This window comes from Silene latifolia, unplaced genomic scaffold (assembly GCF_048544455.1).
Source record: "Silene latifolia isolate original U9 population unplaced genomic scaffold, ASM4854445v1 scaffold_70, whole genome shotgun sequence".
Classification (NCBI taxonomy): Eukaryota; Viridiplantae; Streptophyta; class Magnoliopsida; order Caryophyllales; family Caryophyllaceae; genus Silene; species Silene latifolia.
The window spans coordinates 1,241,162-1,254,753 of NW_027413609.1; the positions used below are offsets into that span (position 1 = coordinate 1,241,162).

General features: G+C 37.0%; 1 protein-coding gene across 1 annotated transcript; it reads right to left on the bottom strand.

The window, feature by feature from the left end:
• Positions 1-8,800: 8,800 nt before the first annotated feature.
• LOC141640027 (protein FAR-RED IMPAIRED RESPONSE 1-like) lies at positions 8,801-11,138 on the bottom strand. Its single transcript, XM_074448988.1, has 3 exons — positions 11,045-11,138; positions 10,265-10,944; positions 8,801-9,901 (listed from the first exon to the last, which is right to left on the bottom strand). Exons 1-3 carry the CDS (start codon positions 11,136-11,138, stop codon positions 8,801-8,803), a joined length of 1,875 nt encoding a protein of 624 aa, XP_074305089.1.
• Between the last annotated feature and the right edge of the window lie 2,454 nt (positions 11,139-13,592).

Sequence of the window (13,592 nt, forward strand, 5' to 3'; positions counted from 1 at the left end):
TGACTAAAAACATGCAATTCAATAGTGTTTCTTATTACTATCACAAGACTATACTAGCATGGCTTCGGGATCACATAACCGCATATTACTAGACATAGTAGTACTATCAACACATCATTCAACATCCACCCAGATGTATATCGTCAATTCGCAATTATTTCCACGCTCACGACTACCACAACACTTCATTGATTATTAACCTGAACTCGAAAATTTATTTCTCATCTCCACAACATCATATGATCACGTCATCATTCATACAAAATACTTACCGTAGCGTTGTCCTGCAGAATGGTTAGAATATATGGGTCTCAAGGTATACATCAATTCGATTATGCAATAATCAATGTATCAATCAGTTAACACTTAGGCAACGATATATGAATTTCATGTTCAACCTCAAGCAACTTTTCTACCCTTTCTCTCATATACACTCAGGGTTTCCGGGTCTAACTGAGAGGGCCACTGGTTCGGTGTGAGGGGGCCCCTAACTCATCCCTTACCTTAGTGGGCTCCTAACAGTTCTATCCCGGGGTTCATTTTATTTAGACTCTTCCTATGTTCATTGGATTCATTGGTTTAGGCCTGAGGATCGTTCGCTCTGATACCACTTTGTAACACCCCGGTTTATGAAGGAGCCTTCGTCAAGACATTCCCTAATAAACCGAACTGTTACCATCTCGGTTTCCCGAGGTAGTGTATAACAAATTAAACTCCAAGGCAATTTATATAATTATTTTGAACTTAATTATTACAAAACCTCTTTTACGTCAAATTACAAAGAACTAACATAAATAAAAGTGAAAGTCTTCTAGATGATGATCTAGCTACTAAGTCTTCTGATCCAGTGTCTCACGCCCACCAAGCTCCCGTTCTATCTCTTAAACCTGTCAAGTCTGCTCGCCAATATTTGGGTCATCACAGGTGTTCACGAATACACAGGGTCAACCACGAGGTTGAGTAGAGAAAACAATTAAACAACAAATATGATATGCATGATCCTCCGTCACCTCCATCTCCATCTCAACTCATATCTCATATCTCATTTCTCATAACTCATAACCCGGAACGCCCAGCCATACCGATCCCCGGTAGACTATAGATATCGACCGTAGCCGATCCGCTCCTTGTTGAGGACACCAGGGCAAGTCCTGCAGAACCCGCCTGGGCCTTATCACAACATCGTCATCACCACACCACATCACCACAACATCCTCCATCTCCAATGCATATGAATGCTCAAAAGAAATAAATGCAACACAATATATATAAATCACTGAACTGATAAATCATAAAATCATGCCGGTTACATATGAATCATAACGTAAATCAACAACCATGAATCAAGTCAACACAATTCAACAACAACGATAATAGGTCAAGTGTATTTCCCTACCTCAATACTGCAGTCGAATAGTCGGGTGTCCCGTAATATTTCATGACAATTCGCCCTCTAAAAGATAATTAAATGATAAACAATTACTTAACTATTCCCGTTCCCAAAATAGAAGTTACTAAAAATAGAACTTCCTAAAACGGACTTTCCCGATATAGTAGCTTTTCCATTTTTAACAAACCCGACTCAGAACCCGACATGAATTATTTAACTGGCCCGGGAATTAAATTGAATAACCAATAAGATAATTAAAAGATTAAACGAATTATACGATTAAGAAAACCCGAATCAAACATTTGAATAACTCAACAACCCGACTTAAACCCGTCTTTAATTATTTAAATAACTCGGAAATAAATTAATTAATTAAGAATACGATAACTTAAATAATAAAGAAACGAATCAACCTACTAAATACACGCCCCAACCACGGTTTCCAACCCGTTTCCCGACTCCACGCGCCACCTAACCACCGTGACAACCACCGCACTTGCTCCCCACTTCGACCCCACCACCAACAACCAACACCAGCCTGGTCGAATGCCGCCGGTGAGTCGAACCAGGGCTGCCAATTGGCCTGGTTCACCACCACACCTCACCAAGCGCCCCATTTTCTTAACCTAGAACCACCGAAACTCTCACCTATCCCCTGCCAAACCACCACCGTCATGCTCGCCGCCAAACCACGCACCCAGACACAGTGGCACCACCGTTTCGACCTCCCCCAAGTCCACGGTGGCGCCACCCCAAACCTACCTGTCTAAACCCGTCTGAAAACCCGCATTATAACCCGTTTGCCACCCCCTTTCGCTGCCGCCTTTTACCGTCACTATCACAACCAAAAACCACCATAACCACCACCACTACACTCGTCATTAACCACCCTACCCATATACCCCGTCAACAACCACCAGAAACGCCTCAACAAGACACGCACAACCCCCAAAACCCGACAGAAATGATGAAAACAGAGGAGAAGGGTTCCTCTTACCTTTTTCTGCCGCCACCAGGGCCACCCACGGTTGTCGAAAAAAGTCCCTAGCTCATCCCTGCTGCGCCGTCAACAACCACACTCTCTCTCTCTCTCTCTCGAATTGCGTGAAAGGCTGTCATTTGGTGTTGATGAAGAAGGGAGGCGGGTTGAGGGAGTAAGAAAGGAGGGAGGCGGGTTGGGTAGGGTACTATTAGGGTTAGGGTATACTATTAGGGTTAGGGTTTAGGGTTAATTTGGGCTGAACAGTTATTGGGCCAACTCAAATGGGTTAGCTCACAATTCGAATTCCATATAAACCCGTCTTAATTAACTTAGATCGATACGACTCGAGTCATGTAAAATAATTTAACGTAATTATCGACTCAACAATTAACCCGACTTAATTAGTAATATAAAATGTATAATAATTAATATATAATAATATCCGTTTAATTGATTATATAAAATACGGGGTATTACAGAGGTACTGTAAAGAAGAGGGTTATTTAGAGGCTGTCCGGAGATTTAAGGAGCAATTTAGTACCACAGATATTACCAAGAAGGTTTTACTAGAGAAGATGATTGAGCAGCGGGATGCTGGAGATGATTTTAAGAGGAATTTTCTTGTATATATTGCTTACATTTGTTGATGGGGGTAGCAAGTGATTATCCCAGACTCGTATATTAAGTCGCTGTCCGATCCGATCTGTCTGATGTACCTAAATTTAATTGGTGCAAGTTTGCACGAGTCAACATGATTGAAAATGTCATTTCCTGGAAAAAGGCAGTAGCTAAAGACCCTGGTACGTCCTTTAAGGGACCATTTTCCATTTTCTGTCTTATCTACTTGGATAGAGTCATTTTCAAGACAAGAACGGTCGTTTGATATTTCCCTTTGTTAGCCAATTGGTCTGACGAACGTATCAGAGAGAGGGTGAAGATGGAAAAACATGAGGCAAATGGTTTTGGAGAGGGGCGTGTAGAAGACAGATTTGTTTATAAAGCACCCGTGTCTAAAACTGACAAACGGGTTGATGATACAATGACGACAAAGGGAAAGGAAAATGTTGAGGGTGCTGGAGTGACGATAAAGGGAAAGGGAAAGGTTGAGGATACTGAAGAAGGAGGTCCCGTTGATAAGAAAATAACAGATTGTATCAAGTTTTTAGTGAGGACTGTTGTTACTCTTACAGATAGTTATGGTGCATTCTCAAAGGCAATCATGCAAGCAAAGTTTGTGGTTCCTGGTATGGAAGCTTTTACCAAAATGTCGACTTTGGCAGATTCGTTATTTGAAGGGTTTTCACTTTTCCAGCAAAGTAAAGAAGAATCTGAGATGGAAGAAGAGGAGAGAAAGGAAGAGGAGAAAGATGAACATGAAATGGAGGAAGAGGAGAGAAACGATGAGGGTAAAGTGGAGGATAAATTTGAGAAGATCAAGGAGAAAGATGACCATGAAATGGAGGAAGAGGAGAGAAAGGATGAGGGTAAAGTGGAGGAGGGGAAGAAGTATGTGGATTATATGGACTCTGATGAGTTTTACAACGATCCCAACATCTTGGCTGATTTAGAGAGGATTCTGAATAGTGCATATAACCGTGTTAGTGAGGCATTTAAAGAACACCAAGTTACAAAGGAAAGGATGGATAAGGAACTCATGGAGGGACCATCTTTCAGTCTCTTTCACGGTGAGGATGCGTTATATACATCTCAAGAGTTCCGCGAAGCACAGAGGTCTGGTGATATGTGTGATGTTCCCCATACGAGCACGTCAACTGCACCTGTCATTCCATCCCCTCCCTGTGTAACAACGTCAGCTACACCTTCAATCCCATCCCCTCCCCGTGGAAGCACTTCCGCTGCACCTTCTTTCATTCCCCTCCCCGTGCAAGCACATCAGCTGCACCTTCCAATCCATCCCCTGCATCACCAATACTTATCTCGTCACAACTGTCATTGAATGAATCTCCAATTATGCCTTATTCTCCGCTTGTAGAACTGTCCCCAACCGTCCCCTCCCAGACTCGGAAGTGTAAGAGAAAAGTTGAGTTACCTGACGTTTTTCGTTCACCTTTTTTCATACGAAATGTGAACGTGATGGATGCCTTGAGTTAGTCGAAAAAGCGATGGGTGACTATGCATTTTTCTTGACTTAGATGAAGGGTATGTATTAGTCTATTAATTTTGCTTTTATTTTTTTCTTATTCGGTATATGTATTATATTTTCTTTCTATAACACTAAGGTTTTATTTTTGTAACGAGGTTCTGTTGGTAGTGGCGGCAAGATTCTTACACGATATGATATGAAGACCTTGCTATTTGGTGGTAGCGTTAACATCGACGTGATCAATGTGTGGTGTGATTATCTGAATAATGGAAACAGGTTAAGAGATCGTAGATCAATTTCCCATCTCCTTCTTACTGAAACAACTGATGTAAGTTTGATATTTAAATTTTGTTGGTCTAAGTTATCAACTTGTACCTTTTTATTCTCTAATACGGGTCACCTAATTGAAACAACAGATAGCCTCATTGGATATCAACTATAGAGACGTGAAATTGGTAAGTTGTTCAATATTTTAAAAGTTTTCAAAATACATAATTAAATAATATACAAATCCAACTAATCATTGTTTGACAAGTTTTTTTCCCTGTTGTTCCACCCAGCCCACTTCTTCATTGTTTTGATATTGATCATAACTTGTATGAAGTTATACACCCGTGTGATCCAGGTTGTGTAGATTTTCATGTCAATGTTCAATATGTGGTATGTTTTCACACCGTTTGACAATAAGTACGTTAAATGTTTGATTTAATTCTTATATAACGAACTTATTTGCTTGGCATTGTCTTCTGTCTAACAGAAGAAACAGTTAAGTGCAAAGCTTTCTTCCATGATTCCAAAGCTGCATGCTACATATTTTGTAGTAGCCAAAGAGTATGTTCTGAATAAAAGTTTCTCTGTCGAGCGTGATACTGTAATTTACATGATGCGACATATGGAGACGTACAATGGGAATAAGTGTCGGTATACTTTAAAGCTGCTCAAGGACGTAAGTCTCCATTATTTAAGTCAAATTTTTAGTTGGTGTTTCTATATTTCCTGACGCCAGAAGCCATCAACATGCATGTATTAGCTTTGTTCTTTCATGAATCAGCCTTGTATGTGTATTAGATATGTAGGTATGTGTATTAGATGTGTAGGTTCTGCTGTTGATTTCACTTTATATCATTGTTCAGAGAACTGATGTGAAGCGTTACATTGTGAGGGATTGCAATGAATTTTTGACTTGGCAAGACAACATCGTGAAAGATCAAGTGACGTCTAAAGCAAAGGCTTACAAGAATGGCTGTGTGATTTGGTAATCAGAAATCTTTTACCAACAATGCTTCTCATTACTATATGATGACTCCTGGTTTATTAAAAGTGTGCCATGGTTATGTAATTGTTCCGTGTTTTTCCTTTTTCTCCCCAGGAATGAAGTTCCACGAGACTTGCTCTATACAGATAAACACTTGATGAATTTTATTAGGACAAATGTAGCAAATAAGGAGTAAGTTATCACTGACCATATAGCATCTTTTTGAGTTATTTTTGTCCACTTTGCTGTTCTGTGTGCATCTAATTACAATATGTGAATTATTAGTGACATTGTTGTAGACACTTCATGGCTGCAAGTAACCCAAGAAGGAATGTCGACTTTGTTTGGAGGAAAATGGATCATGGATATGGTAATTGACCTTGTTGGTCTTCGTTTAACACTTGAAAGACCAAATCTTATGTACTTTCCGACAATAATCAAGGTATTCATATTCATCCTTAGTAACCGCTAATGTTTGTACTTGGAATTACCAACATTTTTCAATAATTTTCTCAACTTTAAGGATGTTGTCGCTAAAAACAGTTTTCAAAGTCAGTACATTAAGCTTCAGTACTTGCCCAAAAGTCTAACCAAAACTAAAATGGTAATTATCCCGTCACTTTTTTATTTTATTATATCGACGGAATTTACTACTTGCCCAAGAAAGAACTTAATTAATTATCCTGTCTAACCTGTTTGTATATTATCCCGTCAAACTGGTAATTATCCCGTCACTTTTTCATTACCCTATGGGCGTTTTTGCAGGCTTTCTTCCCTTATTGTGTCGACCGTGAACATTGGTTTGCTTGCGTGTCTGACTTTTTTAAAAAGACCAACTTTATACTTGACTCAAACTTGCTTAGGCGTCCTGACACAAGATGTAAATTTTTAGTTGAAACGGTATGATTATATCCGTATGCCTTAGGGGTTTGTTACCTCAATTTTGTGTTGGTTTTCCTTCGCTTTTATATTATTGTGTTTTTCTTTTTTTGGTTTTTTGTAGTTATTTCCTGCTTTGGGGATTATTGCAAGAGACTTTCCAGGATAGAAAAAGTTGTTGCAAATAAAAAATTTTCCGTTTGTGACTGTGGATATGCCTCGACAAAAAAATGGGTACCTTACATATTTAAATTATACTCTACTCGTTTTTAATATTTTCGATGGGATACACACCATTTTAAAGCGTTTAACAAATTTCCTTATTTCAAAAGGTATTGTTGCAGAGTCTATTTGCTGAAGTTTCTAGAAACCTTGAGTTGTCAATCATTATGGTCCGATCAGACTTGTTACGAGGTAATGATGTCTAAACCAAGTTATATTAGTCAAATATTATTCGGCATATTTTATTGCAACACTTTCAATATTGTTGTCAAATATATATGGAGAATTTGGATGAATATGGTGAGAGTTTGATTGTAGATCTTATCAGATGGGAGGAAAACAAGAGAACGGTAATAACAATATCTTCCGAAGGCTTTATCTAATTTTGTTTCTATTATTTCCCAATCTTTTAACTGCAAGACTTTCAATATTGATGTCAAGTGACTTTAAACGTAACAATATTTCCCTACCTTTTTTTGTAGGATTATAACTAGGTGTTATTTTTGCATGAATATGGTGAGAGTTTGCGTGCTTAGCAAACGGGAGTTTCTGAGAACCTTCTCATTGTCTTTTGTTGATTCTTTGATTTGGGCAGGCATTAGTTTGTAGGTGGAGTAAATTTGTAGGTTGCATATGTGTAGGTACTCCAAGTAACTTTTGCGTGTATGAAAGTCCCTCTTACGTGCATGAGAAGGCGTTTTATGTATATGAAATACCTTTCTACGTGCATGTAATTTGTCGACTTTCGGGTCCGTTTAACCAGACTTGAGCGTGCCTGAGGAGGCGTTATATGTGTATGGAAGAGCCCTTTTTAACGTGTGGGGCACAATTATGTCACTATATTATGGCCTTTTTTAATGAGACTTGTAATGAGAATTACCTCATTTGTCAGGGTGTTGTTGTTTTAAAATCCCAAAGTAACTTGCATATTTACATGCATGAGAAGGCGTTATATGTGTATGGAACAGCCTTCTACATGCATGAAAGTTTTCAAAACAAAATTACTTGCATTATTTAGAGATCGCCTAGGCTATGCTCGGTCATGGCCTGTGTCATGCTCGTGTCGTGCTTGAGCGTGCCTGACTAATTCTTCAACTTTAGTTTAAACCAACTCCTATGTACTTTGAGCGTGCCGTGTTGGGCCGTGCCTAAAGTGCTGATAGGATTGGCCCGACTTCTTCAATAATCACTCACATTTAAGTTTCGAGACTTGAAATAAGAATTAAAACCCACATTTAAGTCCTGAGACTTGAAATGATCCTAAAAACAAGTGTTGTAATCAGAATTAACCCATCTCATGGGGATTATCCCATTTGGGTTATCTGTGCATAAAATGGCCTTCTATGTGCATGGAATAACCTTTTATGTGCATGATATTAAACGACTTGTCGTACACGATGATGATTCAACTAATCACATTTTATTGCTGGCATAAAATGATCACATGTTTCAGCTTTTTAATTACAAAATTTGGAGAAACAATTATCACATGTGCATAAAATGACCTCGTACGTGCATAAAATGAGCTCGTATGTGCATGCCATAATTGCTCAGGGAAACACATGTTTTCTATTCTTAAATCGAATCACAATTTCATCTTCTCAAATATACAATTTAAAAATCCGGAAGACTCCCGTTACATTTATTACAAAACAATTGTAAATGAAAAAAAATAATCCTAAAAACAAGTGTTGACTTCTCAAATGATGCTCAAAAATTCCGCTGCACAAGTCCAATTCCTCTAAAAAAACTTCAATCTCACACATAAGAAAGCAAATGTCAGCAAAGATAAAAATTAGAGGGAAACAAAAAGGGTAAAAATAGAAAACTTGCGCTAATAAGAGACATCACTTACTTGACTATTTGTCAGTGATCCTTTGGTCGCTCACAATTCCTGCTGTCGTGGTTCTCCATCTGCTCACAAGCCTTGCATCTTCTTAGTGGTTTCTTATTGACTTCCCCCGCTCTTTATCTTTGTGAAATCATTCTTTTTCCCGAGCCTTTGTTTTTGCATTGTCTTGGAGGCAAAATTGTAATTTCGCTAGGCACACTTGTACCCAAGAGCATTCCAATTTCCGCATTTTTGTCCCTTTTCTTTCCAATACTACTATTACCACCATCATCAGCGACACTACTTGTTGTTTCTGCAAGTACCCTTTCCTTGAACCCGCGTAAAATGGTTAGTAACTCATCACAATTAACAGGACTCTGTTCAACTAGTGATACACAAGTGAACATTTCTGACCACAATTCAGTCAGTTTATTCTTTTGTGCATCGACTGATCTGCAATCAGCAAGCAACTGCCCATCAGAATTGAAGATTGGCTGGCAGGTTGCTAGTTTGCTCCACCTATTAAGTAGGTATTCGCTTGGAATTTTCTCAAAACCATAATCTTTAAGGACACAGAGAATATGTCGACAAAGTATTCCATGTCGTTCAAATTTCTTGCAATTGCATACTAGTTTCACTTCAGCTGTCTTATAACCTACCTTATAGTCTTTCTTTCTCTCACGATCCTTGACATCTATGTAGAGAATTGCATGATTCTTATCTTTTTCTTTGTCCCCAATGGCACATGTAAAGCATGCTGCCTTTATTTCCACTTTGAACTCCTCGAAAATTATCGGAGTGTAGGTTTCTGCTGCATGCTTTTCTAGGTCTAGAGGAGTAGCCAAGTCAGGAAACGAGTACTTAGATTGTGCAATCAGTTTTGATTGAGCCCATCGTTGTGTATCTATTGCACTCTCAAAGCGCATCCAAAATTCAACAAGGGTCAAATTTGGATTAGTGAAATTGCTAAAAAAATGACTTTCTGACTCGGACCTCGAGGTGGTTCTCATCAACCCTCCTAAGAACAAGTCACGAAAGTAAGCGGGAATCCAAAATTGTCTAATGCCATGCTTTTCCTGAAGCCACTCATTATCCGACAACCCATGAGCTTCCACAATGGCTGTCCATCTTTCCTCAAATTCAGCAGGCTCCACATCTTCGCCCCAAACACATGAGTTTATCTCTTTCAAAAACTCAGTTTCTCTACATATCACAGGCCCTACCTTCTCTGGCAACTTCTTCAATATGTGTCACATGCAATATCTATGTTGCACTTTATCTTTAAAGACTTTCTTAAATCCTCCTTCTATCCTCAAATCTTCGTCAGTTATTATACACACAGGATAACGACCCCCCATAGCTTCTAGGAATCTCGTAAATAACCAAGCAAATGACTCCTTGCTCTCATTAATAAGAAGCCCAGCCCCAAAGGTCACACATCTCTTATGATGATCCACCCCTATGAAAGGGGCGAATATCATTCTATACTTATTTTTCCTAAATGTAGTGTCAAAGGATGTCATGTCCCCAAATAGCAAATAATTTTTTATACTAATAGGGTCAGCCTAGAAAACATGTGACAATCTACCTTTCTCATCTACCTTAAAGTCAAAGTAAAAGGATGGACACATTCTTTTTATTTTCATAAAATGCTCAATAAGCATTTGATCATCCCCTTCTGACAAGAACTTTTTGATATCTCTTGAAAAGTTTTTAAAGTCTTCCAATGAAGCACCCACATTCTGATAACCTCTGACATACTCCTTAAACATCCTATAGGTCATAACTGGACCTTTGTTAACCTTTGAGTTGTCAACTATCATTTTTTTATGAACTATATTCAATTCTCTCATTTGCGTCAAATGTACCATTGTTAATGGTGTAGATGGCATATGATTATGCCCTTCAACAAAACCATAAATTTGGTATTTACCGTTAGCAATTCTTTTAAAGTTAATCCTAGCAAGGTAACCTACCCTAGTCCTTTGCCTACGACATTTTTTGCCTTTGGCTTCACATTCTCCAGCCTTATTACACAAACAAGTTTTATGTGTAGTGACACCCTGTTTATTCTTTTGTGAGCCTTTTCTATTCACAAACCCACATTCTTTTCCATATGCTTCATAAAAGGCAATACCGAGTTCAAGTGTATCAAAGACCATACCAATAACAGGCTTGAGATGGGTAGGACAACCAAAAATCCGATTCATGTTGCTTGAACCGGACGCCTCTTCCTCCTCCTGTGCATCCTCTACTACCTCTGCCTCCTCTACTACGTCATCTGCAAATGTGATGAAATTAAAGTAGAGTTAGGATTTAGATTTACTGGATAACTCAAGTATACAACAGCACAGTTATATAGAATTATCTGATCATTCAACAGTTCAACAGAATTGTATCTTGTACGATTTCAGGAACATCAATGGTAAGGGCAGATATTTCTGATATGGATTGAGATGCAATAACTTCAACCATCTGTCCTTCATTTGTAATGTCATTTGTAATGACATTAGAAGAACTACGCGACCCTATTGAACTAAGAATGTCATTGCTGCAATAACAACGACTTAAAATTAAATAACTGACAATAAAATCATACCAGGGAATTATTACTAAAACTAAATTAGAAATTTTGATACACATAGCAATAATTTGATGCACGTAGCTAATAGTTTGACGATTGTAAAACCTGTCTAATTCATAAAACTGAGCCAACAATATCACGATTTCAACAAATTTAAGCAATTTCTAATTTTACCGAACCCTAATTTCTCAAATTACGAAACCCTAATTGCTCAAATTCAACAACTTTAATCGATTAATTGAAAAATTACAAACAGATCAAACTATAAACCCTAATTTTAATCGATTAATTGAAAAATTACAAACAAATCAAACTATAAACCCTGATTTTAATCGATTAATTTAAAAATTACAAACAGATCAAACTATAAACCCTAATTTTAATCGATTAATTGAAAAATTACAAACAGATCAAACTATAAACCCTAATTTGACGCACATAGCAACAATTTGATGCACGCAGCTAATAATTTGACGATTGTAAAACCTGTCTAATTCATAAAACTAAGCCAACAATATCACGATTTCAACCAATTTAAACAATTTCTCAAATTACCGAACCCTAATTTTCAAATTCAACAAATTAATCAGCAATTTCGAAATATTACTTTGAATAAAAAGGTTCCATTCATGTAGGACGCGTCGAATAGGTAGACCGTTGAAGAGATTGATGGATCAGTAGTTGAGGATCAATGGTGCGCATAAAATGGTGTTGTGAAGATGGTGATATTTGAGGAGAGAGAAAGAATGATGAGAGGGAACGAAAATTGGAGAAATGACGGAGTTTAGAATGTTTAGGGGTAGGTGATTTTGCGCGCGCGTCTACTATTGTATTAGATTAAGGTGGTTCTCACGGTTCTCACGGTTCTCATTATATGGGTGGTTCTCTTTGGATCCCGACCTATATATATATATATATATATATATATATATATATATATATATATATATATATATATATATATATATATAAGAGATCAACTAAGTCCTCTATATACTTATAAGTCCATAAGTCTTCATGTAGGCCATTGGATGGAGGGAATTGAGGGATGAGATTTCATCTCAATGAATGGCTACAAATGAATCTCCTTTAATTGCCTCCTTAATTTAATCATCTCATTCACTAATAATTCACCCATCCTTCATTAATTCATTATCACAATTATCTTTTCCTCTCTCTACATCTCACTTTTCTCTCCTCTCTAAAAAAACCCAAAACCTTAAAAAACCAAAACCCAAATAAATCACCCACTCCTCTCATCTTCATTCACCACCACCCCACCCGACACCAACTCACCACCCACCACCACCGCCGCCGCCACCCCACCACCGCCACCTCGGTATTTTTTTTTCGTTTTTTTTTTTTCGTTTTGGTGTTAATTTTTATGTTTTGAGTTGTTTTTTCCATTCGTTTTTTTTGTTGTCTTTTATTTTCTTTTAATTGTCTTTTATTTTGTTAGTTCTCGTTTTTTTATTTATTTTCTCAAATCTCGTTTTTTATACATTTTTTTTCTTAAGATTTTGGGTTTCAAATCTCGTTTTTACCTTGTAAAATTCTTTTATTTTTATCTTAGATTTACAAAAATAAATCTCATATAATAAGTTAATTTTATTCTTAGATCTACTAAACAAGAAATTTCGTGTTATTATATAAAATTTTCGGATTTAGTATTAAAACTTCAATGTGTAACTTCACCGATATCATGTATAACTTCAATCAACATTATGTATAACTTCACTGACATTATGTATAACTTCAATTCACATTATGTGCAACTTCAACGACATTGTGTGCAACTTCACTGACATTATGTGCAACTTCAGTGGACATTAAGGGCATTTGTGCAACTTCAATCTCATGTGTTAGTTTCAAATCTGAATTTACATTTGGACAAGTTATACAATTCTGGACTAAAGTTACACAATTTTGCACTAAAGTTATACAGAAAAGGACTTAAGTTATACTATTATGCACTAAAGTTACACAATTTTGGACTAAAGTTATACAGAAAAGGACTAAAGTTATACTATTATGCACTAAAGTTAAACCATTTTTGTATAACTTTAGTCCTTATTTGTATAACCTTAGTCCATATTTGCATAACTTTAGTCTATTTTTGTATAACTTTTAGTCATTTTCGATAAATTAGTTGGAATTTATATAATTTTATGTAACTTTAGTCCAATTGTTTGAATAACTTTAGTCCAAATTTGTGTATAAATTTAGTCCATATTTGTATAAATTTAGTCCATATTTGTATAACTTTAGTCATTTTTTGTATACCTTTAATCCATTTTTGTATAACTTTAGTCTTTATTTGTATACCTTTAGTCCATATTTGTATA

Coding starts and splice junctions, on each gene's coding strand:
- LOC141640027 (XM_074448988.1), bottom strand. CDS start 11,138: ATGGTTGAAGTTATTGCATCTCAATCCATATCAGAAATATCTGCCCTT. Junction 10,945..11,044: donor AGATACAATTCTGTTGAACT/GTTGAATGATCA, acceptor TCACATTTGCAG/ATGACGTAGTAGAGGAGGCA. Junction 9,902..10,264: donor CCTTTTACTTTGACTTTAAG/GTAGATGAGAAA, acceptor CACATATTGAAG/AAGTTGCCAGAGAAGGTAGG.